This window comes from Coffea arabica, chromosome 7e (genome assembly GCF_036785885.1).
Source record: "Coffea arabica cultivar ET-39 chromosome 7e, Coffea Arabica ET-39 HiFi, whole genome shotgun sequence".
In the NCBI taxonomy this organism is placed as follows: domain Eukaryota; kingdom Viridiplantae; phylum Streptophyta; class Magnoliopsida; order Gentianales; family Rubiaceae; genus Coffea; species Coffea arabica.
In genome coordinates this window covers 20,339,424-20,353,462 of record NC_092323.1, presented here as the reverse complement: position 1 = coordinate 20,353,462, position 14,039 = coordinate 20,339,424, and the positions used below count along the sequence as shown (strand labels likewise).

Below are 14,039 nucleotides of genomic sequence, written 5' to 3'. Positions count from 1 at the left end.
GTTTCACAGAAGAACATGGTATTTCGTTGGGACAACTAATTTGAAAATGGGGTAACTAATATTTAAAATGCAACAAATAGTCATAACAACATGTACAGATTGAGTTACAACCAGTTAAGTGTATGTTACAATTCATTACAACTAATGAATTTGCAATTGGTAGCTTTTCGTCTTCTCTAGTTAAAACTAGTGATATTACAACTAGTTAATATCCGATGAACCTTTCCTCTTCTCTTGTTTGTGCTATTGCCCTTGGCACAAATAATAATTCCTTCCCCCGACACATTAAATTTCTTAGACACTTTATTAACTGTCTATTGAAAATATAGAGATGATCATTTCGAACTCCAAAACATTTGATGTAGCGAGGCCTTCTCGAACATCTCATTCAAATAGCTAGATCTTCCCGAATATCAAGCAAAGTTGAGGAAATTATTTGGCTCCCAAGAACTTCTTTTAAAACTGAACACTATATTGATAAGACTGTAATCCCTGTTGTAGGGAGGTTGAAGATAACAAAAAATGAATCGAGTACACGAGCCCATTGCCACTTTAATATGAAGAAAAATTGAAAGTATGAAGTTGAATAATAATGCGGGCAAAAATGAAAGGGGGACGAACAAACTGGAGTCTGTGTAAGGGATATACAACTGCAACATCAGTCTTTTATAGTCCGCAATACCCTCTAATATGGTAAAACATCAGACCCCAACGCATATGAGGCCAACTAGTATATCACGGGAGTGGAAGCTGTAGACTCACATGCAGCGCCTGAACCATATCGGATAAGCTTCCTTATGTACAAAGCGTGAAATTTGTTGTACCGAGAGTCTTGCTACGTGTTACGAGTTGTTGCTAATCAGTTACAGACTTTAGCATAATTTTTGGCAGCTTTTATCCTGAAAGAACTTGTACACTAACATTGGGGGTTATGTGCATATAGAGTTACACATTATTGCCGATAAGTTTCATCGTCTGCATACACAGTAATTCTCTAAATACACTGTTTGCACTTTACCTTCTTCTATTTGTTGGGTGGCCTAACATTTTGCATTGTAACACTCTATGCCCTTGATCAGTTTATGATCCAACCTTTCAACACTCTGTCTGGCCTTTGGAATGTCTTTTTCCTCCACAGGCATGTAGTAATTTGCAGTGAGGGTTGTCTCAAACACTTAATTAATTTACATTATTGTAAATAAGAACGAACAAAGCTGTAAGTAAGAGACTAGATATGCACTTTGGTGTTGACCATCATAGTGAGTTATTGTAGTTCCACCATGAAATATGAAATTTGTGTATTAAGGTAACCATACAATCTCGTTTAGCTCAATAAACATAATAATGGCAGGCTTGCTGATGTTAATAACACAGAACAATTGAGTAGCGCAAGTGAATTCAGATGTAAGTAACACACTTAATAGTTCCCAATAACTTGGGTCAAAAAAAAATTTGTGTGTCTTTATTCAACAGTACACGCAAAAGTCATAGATTGTGCGAATGAGCTTACATCTACGACTACCTACCAGCGAAGTCCGCTTCATATGTCTTCCAGCCTAGCTAACATGGGGTCAACGAAAAATTGCTATTATTAGCAGCAGCAGGGTGATCGAAACCAAAATCGTCAAGAAGGTTTTCATTTGTCGAATATCTCTCCAGATACATTGCACACTCTTTCTTTTAACGTCGATTTTTCTTTATCCTTTTCCGTGCCATCTTGCCACCGCTCAAGCAAATTGTAAAGGTTATTTACTTTGTTCAACACATATCAGTTTGGCTAAGGTTTTATATACTCTTATCTATACAAATTAAAACAAAGTGAGACCAATTTAAGAACTTGTAATTGCAATGAATCAAACAATCACATCTCACTATCTTGCCAATATACTGGTGCAACATAAAAGTATTGACAAACTTACATATTCAAGGATTTTGATGGCACTTCAAGTTCGCTACTACCTAATTTTTCACTTTTTTCTTTTCTAGCTGCTTTTTTAGTCAAACTTCTTAATCTCCTTCATGCCATTTGGACCAACTTTTTGATAAACAATTACATAAGATTTTCTCCCAATATTTTAAAATCAAGATAGTAGTTCTAAGAATGATATAGTAGATTCAATTATGAGTAAGACATTTTGAATAACAAGTACATTCAACCTAACATATAGACATTAGAACCAAAACTCATGCCAATCAATTTTCATACTGTAGGCTTCAATTACTAGATTGTTACAGTTAGTTGGGTTTTCAACTTATGAACAAGAGTAAACAATTACTAATGTTTATTAATATCTGCATTAATTAGCTTACGAAAATATACATGATCTATGAGGTATAATCAATGAGGTATTAGTTACTTGACTGTACATATTTATAAAAACATAGATTGAAAATAGCACAGCAAAAAATAGCTATGTGAGTTGGAAAGTATTCTAGAACTTTGGTATAGTTGATATTTGCATTTTTCTGTGGAGGTATAGCTATGTGGTTGTTTTCATGTTGATAAGGTTTTCTCCTGACATTCCCAAATCAAGATAAAGTAATGATATAATAGATTCAATTATCCACAAGACATTTTGAACAACAAGCATATTCAGCCTAACATATAGGCATTAGAACCAAGATTCATGCCAATCAACTTTCATACTGTAAGCTTCAATTACTGATCTGTTACAATTAATTGGGGTTTCAACTTATCAACAAGAGTAAACTTCTGTCTGCATTTCTTTCCTCACAAGGGTTCCATTATCAATTTCTAGGACTTGATTTAATATCATTATGCTAGTTGATTGTGCATTTACAACCATGTCAAAGCATTTGTTCACTGTGATTGTTCTATCACAGAATGTAATAGTTATCTAACAAGATGTATATGCACACTAATTAAGATAACTGGTAACCATTTTTTCATACTAAGAAAGGCAATCTGAACAAGATGTCTTACCTTCAATTTTTTTCCCTAACTTTCTTCCCACTGCATGTTGCGCGTAATTATCATCAATCTCACGTATTAAGTTCTATAGATGTTGCGGAAACAAACACTAGCCATTTTACGTATTAAGTGATTTAGATGGAACCTCAGGTTGTCTGCCATCAAGCTTTCCTGTTGCTTCATCTCTGCCACCTTTCTTACCTGAAGTTCTCAATTTTTTTCCTGCCATTTAAACTGGAGTTTTACACAGACAATTGCATTTCAGTTCCATTATACTTTCCCCGCTTATTCTTAATGCATTATAAAGTACTAACATATATAATATATCACTTTCAAATCTTAGTAACAATAGTTATGAAAACTTGTAACCTATTTTCCACATTCTGTTTGCCAAAATTAACTGTAGGTTAATTATTCTGTTTGGTCAATTCCATTTACAATCTACTCTCACTCATTTATCAAGTTTGATGGGATACTTCTTCTTCTATTTCTTGTCCTACGCTACAAATATGAGTTAATGTAATAATCCGGAGGTACCAATTTCATAGTTACGTTGATGAAATTTTACAGAGCAGTTCTTACACTGTAATTGCTAATTCATTGCGTGTTACAGTTATCCAACTTCAAGTCCAAGCACACTACCAAAGTAAAACTTATAATCTTTTTTCCACATTGAGTATGCCAAACTAAAAATTATATTATTTATTATGCCTACCTTGTTCAAATTGTCATCTACTGCCCTAATTATCAAGTTTCAAACAATCAATTTCTTTTTCTATTTATCCTATGATTATGCAAATACGAGTTAACTAACAAACAATAGGTAGCAATTTCACAGTATATTCACGCAATATTACATATCAGTTTTGCTACTGTAACTTCTAACTCACTACATGTAACATTTATTCAACATGATGTCCAACCTCACTAGCTAAAAAACCTTGTAATCTTTTTCTCTGCAATGCGTCTACCAATCTAAGTGTTATGTTATTTTACTCCGCATAACAATTTTACTCCGCGTCATTATATATTTATATGAAATGTCTCTTATACAACATGTTGTAAGAGACATTCTTAAGGGAACTATCTTTGTAACACTTTTTTTTTGTTTTGTATGTCGCCATGAATAGTATGTACAAACCACACATAACATATAATCTGCACACAGGCACTGCTAACCAACAAAATCTATAAGAAATTCATAAAAACAACCAGTACCCCTGTTATATAATGACTACACTATTGCTACTAATGTGAGAGTTATGACCCCTATTTATCCCTTCCTAACAACTCCCTCTACTAATTGGTTTAGATGTTCTCCTTTTCTTTTTGACAAACACTTGGTGTTCAAAATTTCTCTCTACTTTACTCTCCCATATGGCCCATGAACAGATCTAATTTCTAACATCTATATATTTTCGACAACCATGATATAAAATCATGTGATGCTATTCACTAAACAATAGAAATTATGTCATTAGTTTGCAATATTGTTACCTGTAGGGTTTATGTAAATGCGATTGGGTGTCACTGTTTTGGACTCCATCATCTTTAGCTTCATTGTTCAGTCCTAACCTTCCCCGACCCTTTATAGAGATTAGGCCTCCAAGACTTTCTCCTTCAATAGGTAGTTCTTCCTTTTTCTAAGTGTATTTTGACTGCTCTTCTTCTGCCCCTTGTCTGCAACTTTCCTATTCATTGATTGTATTTTGCCTTAGTTCTAAAATTGTAGATGAATATTGACAACTTTTTGGAGGGAGACTAAAAAAAATTTTTCGTACCAAGAATTGAAATGAAGTCATAGCGAGTCAATTAGGCGGGATTTTGTGAAAGGGAGTTTCAATGGTTGGTAACGGAGGCGTTAAGCTCAGACAGTTTTTAGAAATTTTTTTCCTTGCTCATTAATCAAAATGACTCTGTTTTGAGCTTTGTCAACGTGGATTAATGATGGCCACTTCTTCAGTTTTGTGAGGGGACCGTTCAGGGACGGTCATGCTGATGACCGTCCCTGCCCCGTATCCCCATCGGAGTGACGACGACGACAAATAAGTGGGTTAATACGTAGAAGTATCTTGACAATATCACCATGATTTGGAGTGCAGATGTGTCTGGATTAGAATTATTTGTCAAAAATTTATTTGCTTGAATCATCACAAACATATGTTTTAATTAACACACTGTTTTATCTAATCAATTATTTTTTTATCTCACACACATTACATCGCATATATCATCATATATTATTTTATATTAGTTTATAATAATTAAGATTTACCCATTCTAAAGAAATTATTGTAAAGCGAAAGATAACGAAAATTTTGACTTTTAGGGTCGAAATCAACGACAATGGCCACAAACAAAGAACAGCTTTTCAGCTGTAGGTATCCACCGATAACGTAGTATAATTTTCATAACGCCATTTAAAATATCGAGCAATAATTTACAACACCAAGTAACAAGAAGCGTCAAATCCACACTTTTTGAACACTCGACAAACCCACTCAAGCTACAGTAACCACGAGTGCAAACTGGTAAATCGCTGCAGACTTCCTAGTACAGGAGGGATCCCATGTAAACAACCCCAAAGTACAATGTCACATGTCGAAGAAAGCATTTATTATCCTAGCAATTTTCTATCTCTATCCACCCCAACCGAAAAAAAAGGTACACAAAGACCAGATTAAAAAAAGTTCATGAAGCATTATGTATGACGGACGGCTTAGTGACCGATCAAGACCTTATCAAGAACATCAAGGAAGAGCTTATGTGCAGTGAGCTGAGGAAAATGGCCGTCGGTGGTAGCGATAATCTCGATGGTTGATGTTCCTTTGATTTTGTTCTGCATGAAGATTGGGACAGAATCTGGGACGACGAGATCCCTTGCCGTGTGAATAATGGTACATGGCGCCGTAACCTTTTCAAGAATGGCCCTGTGGTCACTGAGGAAAACAGTTTTGGCCAAGGGAAGTGCGGTTTTATATCCCATTCGTTTCAAGGTTCCTGCAATTTTTTCGACCGAGGGAGGATCGTTGTTGTCTACCACAATTGATGCGAACCTGGTTGCCCACTGGTCGTAGTTGGACTCGATGCTAGCAAAGATCTGTTCAACGTGGGAGATCTCGAATCCTCCTTCGTAGTCTTCTGAGTTTATGAACCTTAAACGGAAGGGGGAAAAAAACAAGGTAGAGTGTCATATGTACGTGAAAGAATTTTGTGTACAAATAAATATAGAATTTGTGTAGGTGATACAAGTGGCTAGACCTTATCCTTATTATGCTTCGTTGATTGAGGAAGAGGGTAGGAGGATATGGTGAGGACAAATTTCTAAAAATAAAGTGAAGTAAACTATGCATGATTCCAGGATCCGACATGATTTGTGATGCTATTTCGGTAAAAGGTGCTCGCTATAGTACAAAAAGAGGTGTATGTCCATTCACATGCTTACACTAAAAGAAAAAAGAAAAAAAAAATGCAAAAGGGAAGGAAGGGAAGAGAAATTTTTCAAGGTTTACTGACACGGTGTCAAATCAAGCGGATGTTTAATCCAAATAAATCCATGACATCACAATCTACGATTTTAGTCTACGGAGAGGAAATTATATAGCTAATTCGTCAGCAGGAAATTCATCACAATCTATAGTAATCCTGTTTGGATTACAAATTCATCAACAGAAAAATACGGTCCAAACCCTGTTTGGATTTTGTATTTTTTAGGGGAAAAAATTATCACATGTTTTTTGTGAATTTTTTTTGCACATTTCTCAATTATATTTTTATCTACATACATCACATCTTAAAAAATGCTACAGTAATCTTTTTTTTCTAAAAATTCTTTAAAAAGTGCAATCCAAACAAAATACTAAAAGTTTTTGTAATCAATTTGTTCATCTCCTTTGAAGAAAAAGGGGAAAAAAACTTTTTCCTTTGTCAAAAAATCTTATAAAACCAGTTTTTTTATTGTTTTTGCCACCATATAAAATTTTTTCTAAAAAGGCCGAAAGTTGTCCTGTTTTGTAGGTTTCCAAGTGCCTGATCACAATCTCAAATTGTGACCACTGACGCCCCTCTACAACCGGCCAATCTCTTCCATAGCAAAGACAAAAAGAAGTATAGGACGCACGCACAACCACATCAAAGTTTATGGGAAGCACCCGAATATTCAGGAAACTAGATTAAAATTCTGCAGGAAGGGGGCAGATCAATAAAAGCATATGGAGAATAAGTACCAGCGCAAAAATAAATAAATAAATAAATAAATAGATAAAGCTTACTCGTGCACTAGATTTTATGAAATTTGTGACTATATTATCAGACTTTTGAAAAGGTTCAACTTTAACCGATCGAACATGATTCATTTATGATTGAAATAAAAGCTATTTTTTAACCCAAAAAAAAAAAAAATTTCTAGCAGGGGGACTGGGGATGCATCGGAAGAGGAGACTACGACGCAGACGTAGGAAATGGAAAGAGAAAAGAAACGATAAAAAAAAAAAAACTTTAACTATTCTTGAAAAGACAATAAACAAAACCCTCAAGTTCAACCACTGTCTTGCTATCTCTGTAATATCTATGTAATAACAGTAGTAGTTTGTATTTACTGAAACTTGGAAGTACCTTGGAGAAGATGCAACAAGTACCAGCCTGCTGAATAAGTCGGGCCTCTTGACTGAAGCAATGCATCCAATCATCCCAGACATGGAGTGTCCAACAAAGACTGAAGATTTTAAGTTCATTTCTTCCACGAGAGCTATTATATCATCGGCAAAAGCATCATATGAAGAATACTTAACTGCGTCAAAGAGGTTTAGATCTTTGACGGCACCTGAGAAACTCCAGTCAAAAACCAAAACTTGGTGTAACTGAGCCAGCGAGGGCACCACTTTGTCCCAGACCGAATGGTCTCCCCCGTAGCCATGCGCAAGAATTATGGTTTCTTTTCCAGAACCAATTAGTCTTGCGTTCATGGCTGTGAACATAGATTTTGGCGTGACCATGCTGCCTTTTCTGAGCTTTTTGCAGGGGGAAAGGTAGTAGAATTGGTTAGGGAAGAAGGAGAGAAGCTGATGGAACAGTGTCTTGAATGCTTTTTTTTTTTTTGGTTAAGATGATGGGGTTTACTAATGTTAATGTATATGTTTTTCTAGTCCTTTGTCTGTCTTATATAGGCAACAGGAGGAGTCTTGGACAAATAAATCAAAAGCATTTAGCCCTAATAATTTAAAAAAAGTGCCGTAAATTAACATTGTTGGGGTAATTGATGATTTTGTACTTATCCTTAACTATTCTGGAGGAAGACAAACTAATACTTTTTGAGAAGGTGATAAACTAACATAATATCGTAACCCAAAACCTCTACTTATATTCTCTCTCTCGGACCATCCAAATCATCTCTCCCCCTCACTCAAAAAGTTTTGGGAAATCACTAAACTACAATATTTTGTAGGATAGTTATTGGGCACTCTTCAAGTATTAGATTTTTTTAAAGATAACATTAATTAGGGAAAATATGTAAATGCATAAAAATATAATAATTACTGATATGTGTATATACAAGATATGTTTGATAGGCTAGATAGAGTTTACATGGTTAACGAGGGCATTTGTTAGAAAAATCCTATTTTATAAAGTCACATCACCCTCTTTCTTTTTCCCCCTTTTCTTAAGAATGAATTCACAAAAGATTCTAAGAATCTTAACGCTCTATCACTGGATATATAATGGTCTAGTTAGCATTAATTTATTGACGTTTTTTGTTAAGCACTTTGTGAAGAAACAGGCCATACAAGATCAACTATTAGTGTGACATCCGCATAATATTATTGTTGTTCATTGCTTATCTTTCTTGAGTTAAACTAACAAATTTTTTTCCGTGATCCATCTTGTTTCGAGAGGGGAAAAAGAAGAGAGAGAGGAAAAGTTTTAAGAACTAACTATTTCTAGATTAGTTGGCCACCAAAAGAGTTTTTAAAATTTTATTTGAATGTATGTTAAGGAACCAAATCATTTGGATTATATTCAAAAATCCAAATTTTTCTGAAAATTTTGCCAGCAAGTGCGGCACTGTTTGTGTTTAGGTTGGTGGTGGTTCAATTTCCTTCGAATTCCCTTTGATCTCTTTAGATGCCCCTCCCTCTAGTATAGAGTAGGAGTAAATGTAGAATAGATTCCATTATATCCAAAAAAAAAAAAAGGAAAAGTTCTAGGACAGTTATTGTATAATGGGTCATTGACCCTCCTTAGAGTAAAAAAGAAAACGGAAAAGAAACCTTCCACAAAACTGATACGTTCCTAATGAAATTTCGTCAAGAATCAACCACAATAATATAAATTGAGATTAAAAAAAAACAAAAAGTTTAAAGGTCGGGCAACAAATCAATAAATATGTTGAGTTTAAAAAAAAATGTTTTTCTCATAATTGTGTCAAACTCATGATTGTAAATCAAGCGAACGATTTCACTTTATCTGGTTTTGGCTCATGTAGATGCGAAGGAGACAATTGCGCCACAATGCCTGCGTTGGATAAATTGGGTTTGACTGATTAATACTTGAAAATTGTAGGAACAAGGATTTTTGGGCGGTTGGGATCATTAAATGTGTTTGGCCCCTCGGATATATAGTTGATTTTTTTTTTTTTTGAGGGTGATATATAGTTGAAACTTGAAAACCTTCCGAAAGAAAGTAATGGCATGCTAAGGAGAACCGCGTCCTTTATAAGGCTGTCCCTATCCTAACCCCCAAAAAATTTTGAGATTCATCTTCTTTTCCCCAAAGGTTTTCCGGACTTTCATATATACCAGGTCTCTGGTTTTATGGCTACCGAATACCAATCTGCAATGTATTGACAAAAAAAAAAAAAAACCAATCTGCAATGATTAAAGTGGATCAGACCAAGATCGGCGCTCAGATCTTAAGATTCTGTTTGATAATCTAATTCAACATTTAGATTTAATAAATTCAGATATTAATATATTCAAATCATTTGATAATTAAAAATTTAACATATGAATTAATTAAGCGATACTGAATTTTTTAGACAAAACTTGCTCCCAAAATTAAGTGATAAACTATTCACTTATCATTGAATGTTATATGCATTTAAATATATTAAATTTAATAATTAACAGTTTAATAAGTTAATTGATTCATACTTTATATATTAGATTTCAATTTTCAATTTTATCAAATGCACCCTAAGTCTTTTATTCCTGAATGCAATCCACTTATCTGATCCAAATTTTGTTCGCGTCAGTTCTGCCACAGATCCACTTGTACATTTAGTACAAGTTTATTCTTTGTACAATTGTACCCCAAAGCCTTAGGTCTTACTTCATCAAATAATCTCATTTCATTTAACAAACTATTCCAATAATAAATATTTTCGCCCAACCAATATTTCACTATAACAATAATATTAGTTTGTCCCAACATCAACATCTAAAAACACTTAAGGTCCCGTTTGGATTGCATTTTCCGTCATTTTTCATGGAAAAATTACTGTAGCGATTTGATGTATGTGAGGAAAAAAGGTAATAGGGAAATGTGTTCACGGAAAATGACGAAATTTTTCTACGGAAAACAGCAATCCAAGTAAGGCCAAAAGTATGCAAAATTGGCAATGATACGGAGAGAGGATACAGTGTTTTATGAATAATAAAAAAAAATTATCCAAGCAAACCCGCTCATTTCGCGCATTGTTTAAAACTAATTAAGTTGCAATATCAGATAATAGCTTCTCCTGAATTAGAGATTTGGTATAATTCAGTTTAAAATTCCTTAATATTGAAAAGGGTATCTTTTAGCATTTTCGAGTAGCACATCCAAAAGTGTAAAATCAGCACTATATATTCTCTAGTGGTGAATAATTATTATTGATTTTTAATACTGCCAAGTTCAATACTCTTGTAGGCCTCAATAAGAAGGTAAAAAGAATATGCGGTGTCCAAATATGATTTGAATTGGACAACTTTGATTGTGGTCCATGAGAATGGGATGCTCATAAAGATGATCGAAGATGAGGAGGATGAGAAACTGAAAAAGGACGTAGTGGTAAATATAAGAGGCGGGAATTGGTCAAGGATGGATTTAGCTAATTGGGAAGAAGGCCAAAACCCAACAGAAGAAAGGACAGGCACCACCACATGTTATATTTTTTTTTTCGAAAAAAAAAGGCCTCTCTCTCAGCAGTCAGCAATCAGCATGGTGAGGTGTCTACAGCGCTAGTGTCCCTGTTGTTCCATCATCCGATGACTTTATCGCATGTAATTGTAAATTTTTTACTAAGTAAAACTGCAAAAGGTTCTTTTTGTCGTCTTCTGCTTGACTGTCTGTCTGCGGGTCTGCCAAGTCGTTGATAATTCCAACGCCCAACTTTTTTCATTTAATATTCCTGCACCGCTACCCCACCCCTCGGGTCCCACCATGTTGTCATTGCTTCATCAGAGATAAGTCGCTTTCAACGGAGAAAGATAGAAGCTACCCAGCATGATTAACACCCCACCAACTAACTATTATTATTTTAATCGAAATAAAAAAAATAATTAAGAAATATATTGATAATATAAATAAATAAAATTGTGCAAATAACTCGTTGTACAAACAAACTCAACTAGTAGTTAATAAGTTTGGATGGAGTATTATCTGAAATATTATTTGGAATAATTACTGTAGCACTTTTTGTGATTTGATGTATATGAGATAAAAAGTAGTTGGGAATATAAAAAAATGGATTGAAAAATATATTTATGATGCAAGCGAAATATTATTTGAAATAAATTTGCAATCCAAACACACTCAGTATTTCTCTTAACTCCCCTCCCCCAACCATTTTTCTTTTCGGCGCGTGTGATGTTACTAGAAATAGTATGATACTAAAAAGGATATTTTTCTTTGGTACCTTATATCATAATTAAAAATTCGAGATAACCTTGCAATTGCCCTTCAGAAAATAAAGAAAGAAAATGTACACCCTTTCCTTTTAGAAAATCAACTATCAGCCTACCTAAGTTTATATACGGGGAAGAAAAAAAAACTAACTAATTTTAACATAATAACTAAATACATGTAAAACAAACAAAAGCAACAATACGAATTGCCTTGCATAATTGTATAGATACACACTTTGCAGAAGGACACAGCGTTTAGATGCATTCCTAAAGACGGACAGACAAATATATAGTCCTCATGTTTTGAGAAATCTAGTAGATGCAGATCTTAAGGGAATTTGCTTCCCTCATTTTGTACTTATAATTTAAGTTTGTTCAATATATAGTCCCTTTTATTATCAAAAAAAAAAAAAAAATGGACAGACAAATAAGAACACGCCGCATAACACATATAGTAACAAAGAAATCCATATCGCCATATGGTTCTTTTTTTTTTTTTAATATCGATATCGCCATATGGTTCCTTTTTTAAAAAAAAAGAAAAAGAAAAAGAACCAAGTATATGATCTAGTATATGCTTTTATACATATGATCATATGACTTCACTGTAGCCGGCAAGCTGCCTTGTTTGGATTGCGGTTTTCCGTCGGAAAATTACGTCGTTTTCCGTAATCACATTTCCCTATTACCTTTTTCCCTCACATACATCAAATCGCTACAGTATTTTTTCCATGAAAAATCATGAAAAATGCAATCCAAACACAATATGTCCAAAGTTCCGTGCAAGCCAATTCAGCAATTCTCACTCCATTTGTTTCGAAAAAGCAAAAAGCTATTTATATGATACAAATAAAGTATTCGTATAAACACGCCGTTGCCTGCCCAATAGCTCCTGATCGTGGTCCAGTGCCGGATGAGAAGGATATGCAATAAATTGAAGTTGGAACTTTTTGATTTCAATAACCTTGTGCTGAAAAGAATAGCATATATTGGTGATCCATGGTAAAGTGGTGCAACTCCAAATTTTAATTAATATAAGATAAGTTTGTCAGAAAAGCTAACGAATTAATTGTTTATATCCAATAAGGATGAAGAAAAGTCGCTTAAAACAGATTCGTCCCAGGCTCAAAGACATCTCAGAAGAAGGACAAGAATGAAAAGTTCACTTCACAGCATAATAATACTCTTGCTGCTTGTGAATTACACGTGTAACAAGAATCTCAGACTCAATCATGGAGCCGAAAGGTTTTCAAGAAGAAGGTTTTTTATTGTTTTTATCTTCGATCTTCAAAAAAAAAAAAGGGGTCGGAAATGTCCAAATGGCCAAGTCACATGTATCAGGTTCAATTTACAAAGAATTTCCAGGTTAAATTTGTTGAAGAAAAAGCTAGACAAATCCCAAAGATAAAAAGGAACAAGAAAGAGTTGTCAAGCTAATCCATCATATGTGGCTTTTTTCGTGAGGAGACTGAGAGGGTCACGATCTGCGGAGACTCTAACCGTGATGATAAAGAAATGCAATTAATGGGAAAAACCATTTTTCTTATTGTGTAAATCGAATAGTGAAGTGGGAAAATGATACTCTAACAAACCCTTATAGGCTACCGAATTTTCATGGCTAATTACATACTTTTACCGCGAGGTGCTATTAACCAACCATCATGAGCAAATTAGAGAACGAAAGCAAAAGGTTTAAGAGAGAAAGCCAACGTATTTTTAAACTCTAGACCATGCAAAATTGCAAGACGCTGCTATTATCTTAACTTATTTGTTCCCTCAAAAAAAAAAAATCTTGTTTATCCATCTGGTTGGTGGTCAGGATGCCGTGCTTGAAGGCCTAGCACGATTGGACCCGATGTCCAGTCATCAATGACTGATGAATGAAACTTTTGTCGACATGAACTCAGTTGAACCAAATTGAATCAGTTGAACTCAGTCATCTATGCATCTGAAATTGTTATTTTCTTTAAAAGAAAAGAAAAAAAATGTGTGAACAAATAAATCCAATGAGAATCATGTGTGCACTTGTAGTTTCAAATTATTATTTTCTATTCAAGAACAAGTCATTTATTTGAACTAAATATGTACAAATACTACAAGAGTTTTCATGATATTTACTCAAATTTAAACAAATAAAAAAAAGCTCAACAATAATCCAAACTTAAATCAGATAAATTGAGCCAAATAAATTGATATACTACCCTTATCTCTCCTTGACAAATTTG

General features: G+C 34.2%; 1 protein-coding gene across 1 annotated transcript; it reads right to left on the bottom strand.

Annotated features, from left to right (window-relative positions):
- Nucleotides 1–5,316: 5,316 nt before the first annotated feature.
- On the bottom strand, nt 5,317–8,037 carry LOC113701639 (strigolactone esterase D14-like). Its single transcript, XM_027222392.2, has 2 exons — nt 7,547–8,037; nt 5,317–6,087 (listed from the first exon to the last, which is right to left on the bottom strand). The coding sequence occupies exons 1-2, from the start codon at nt 7,924–7,926 to the stop codon at nt 5,652–5,654; spliced, it is 816 nt and encodes a 271-aa protein (XP_027078193.1). The 5' UTR covers nt 7,927–8,037; the 3' UTR covers nt 5,317–5,651.
- Nucleotides 8,038–14,039: the final 6,002 nt, after the last annotated feature.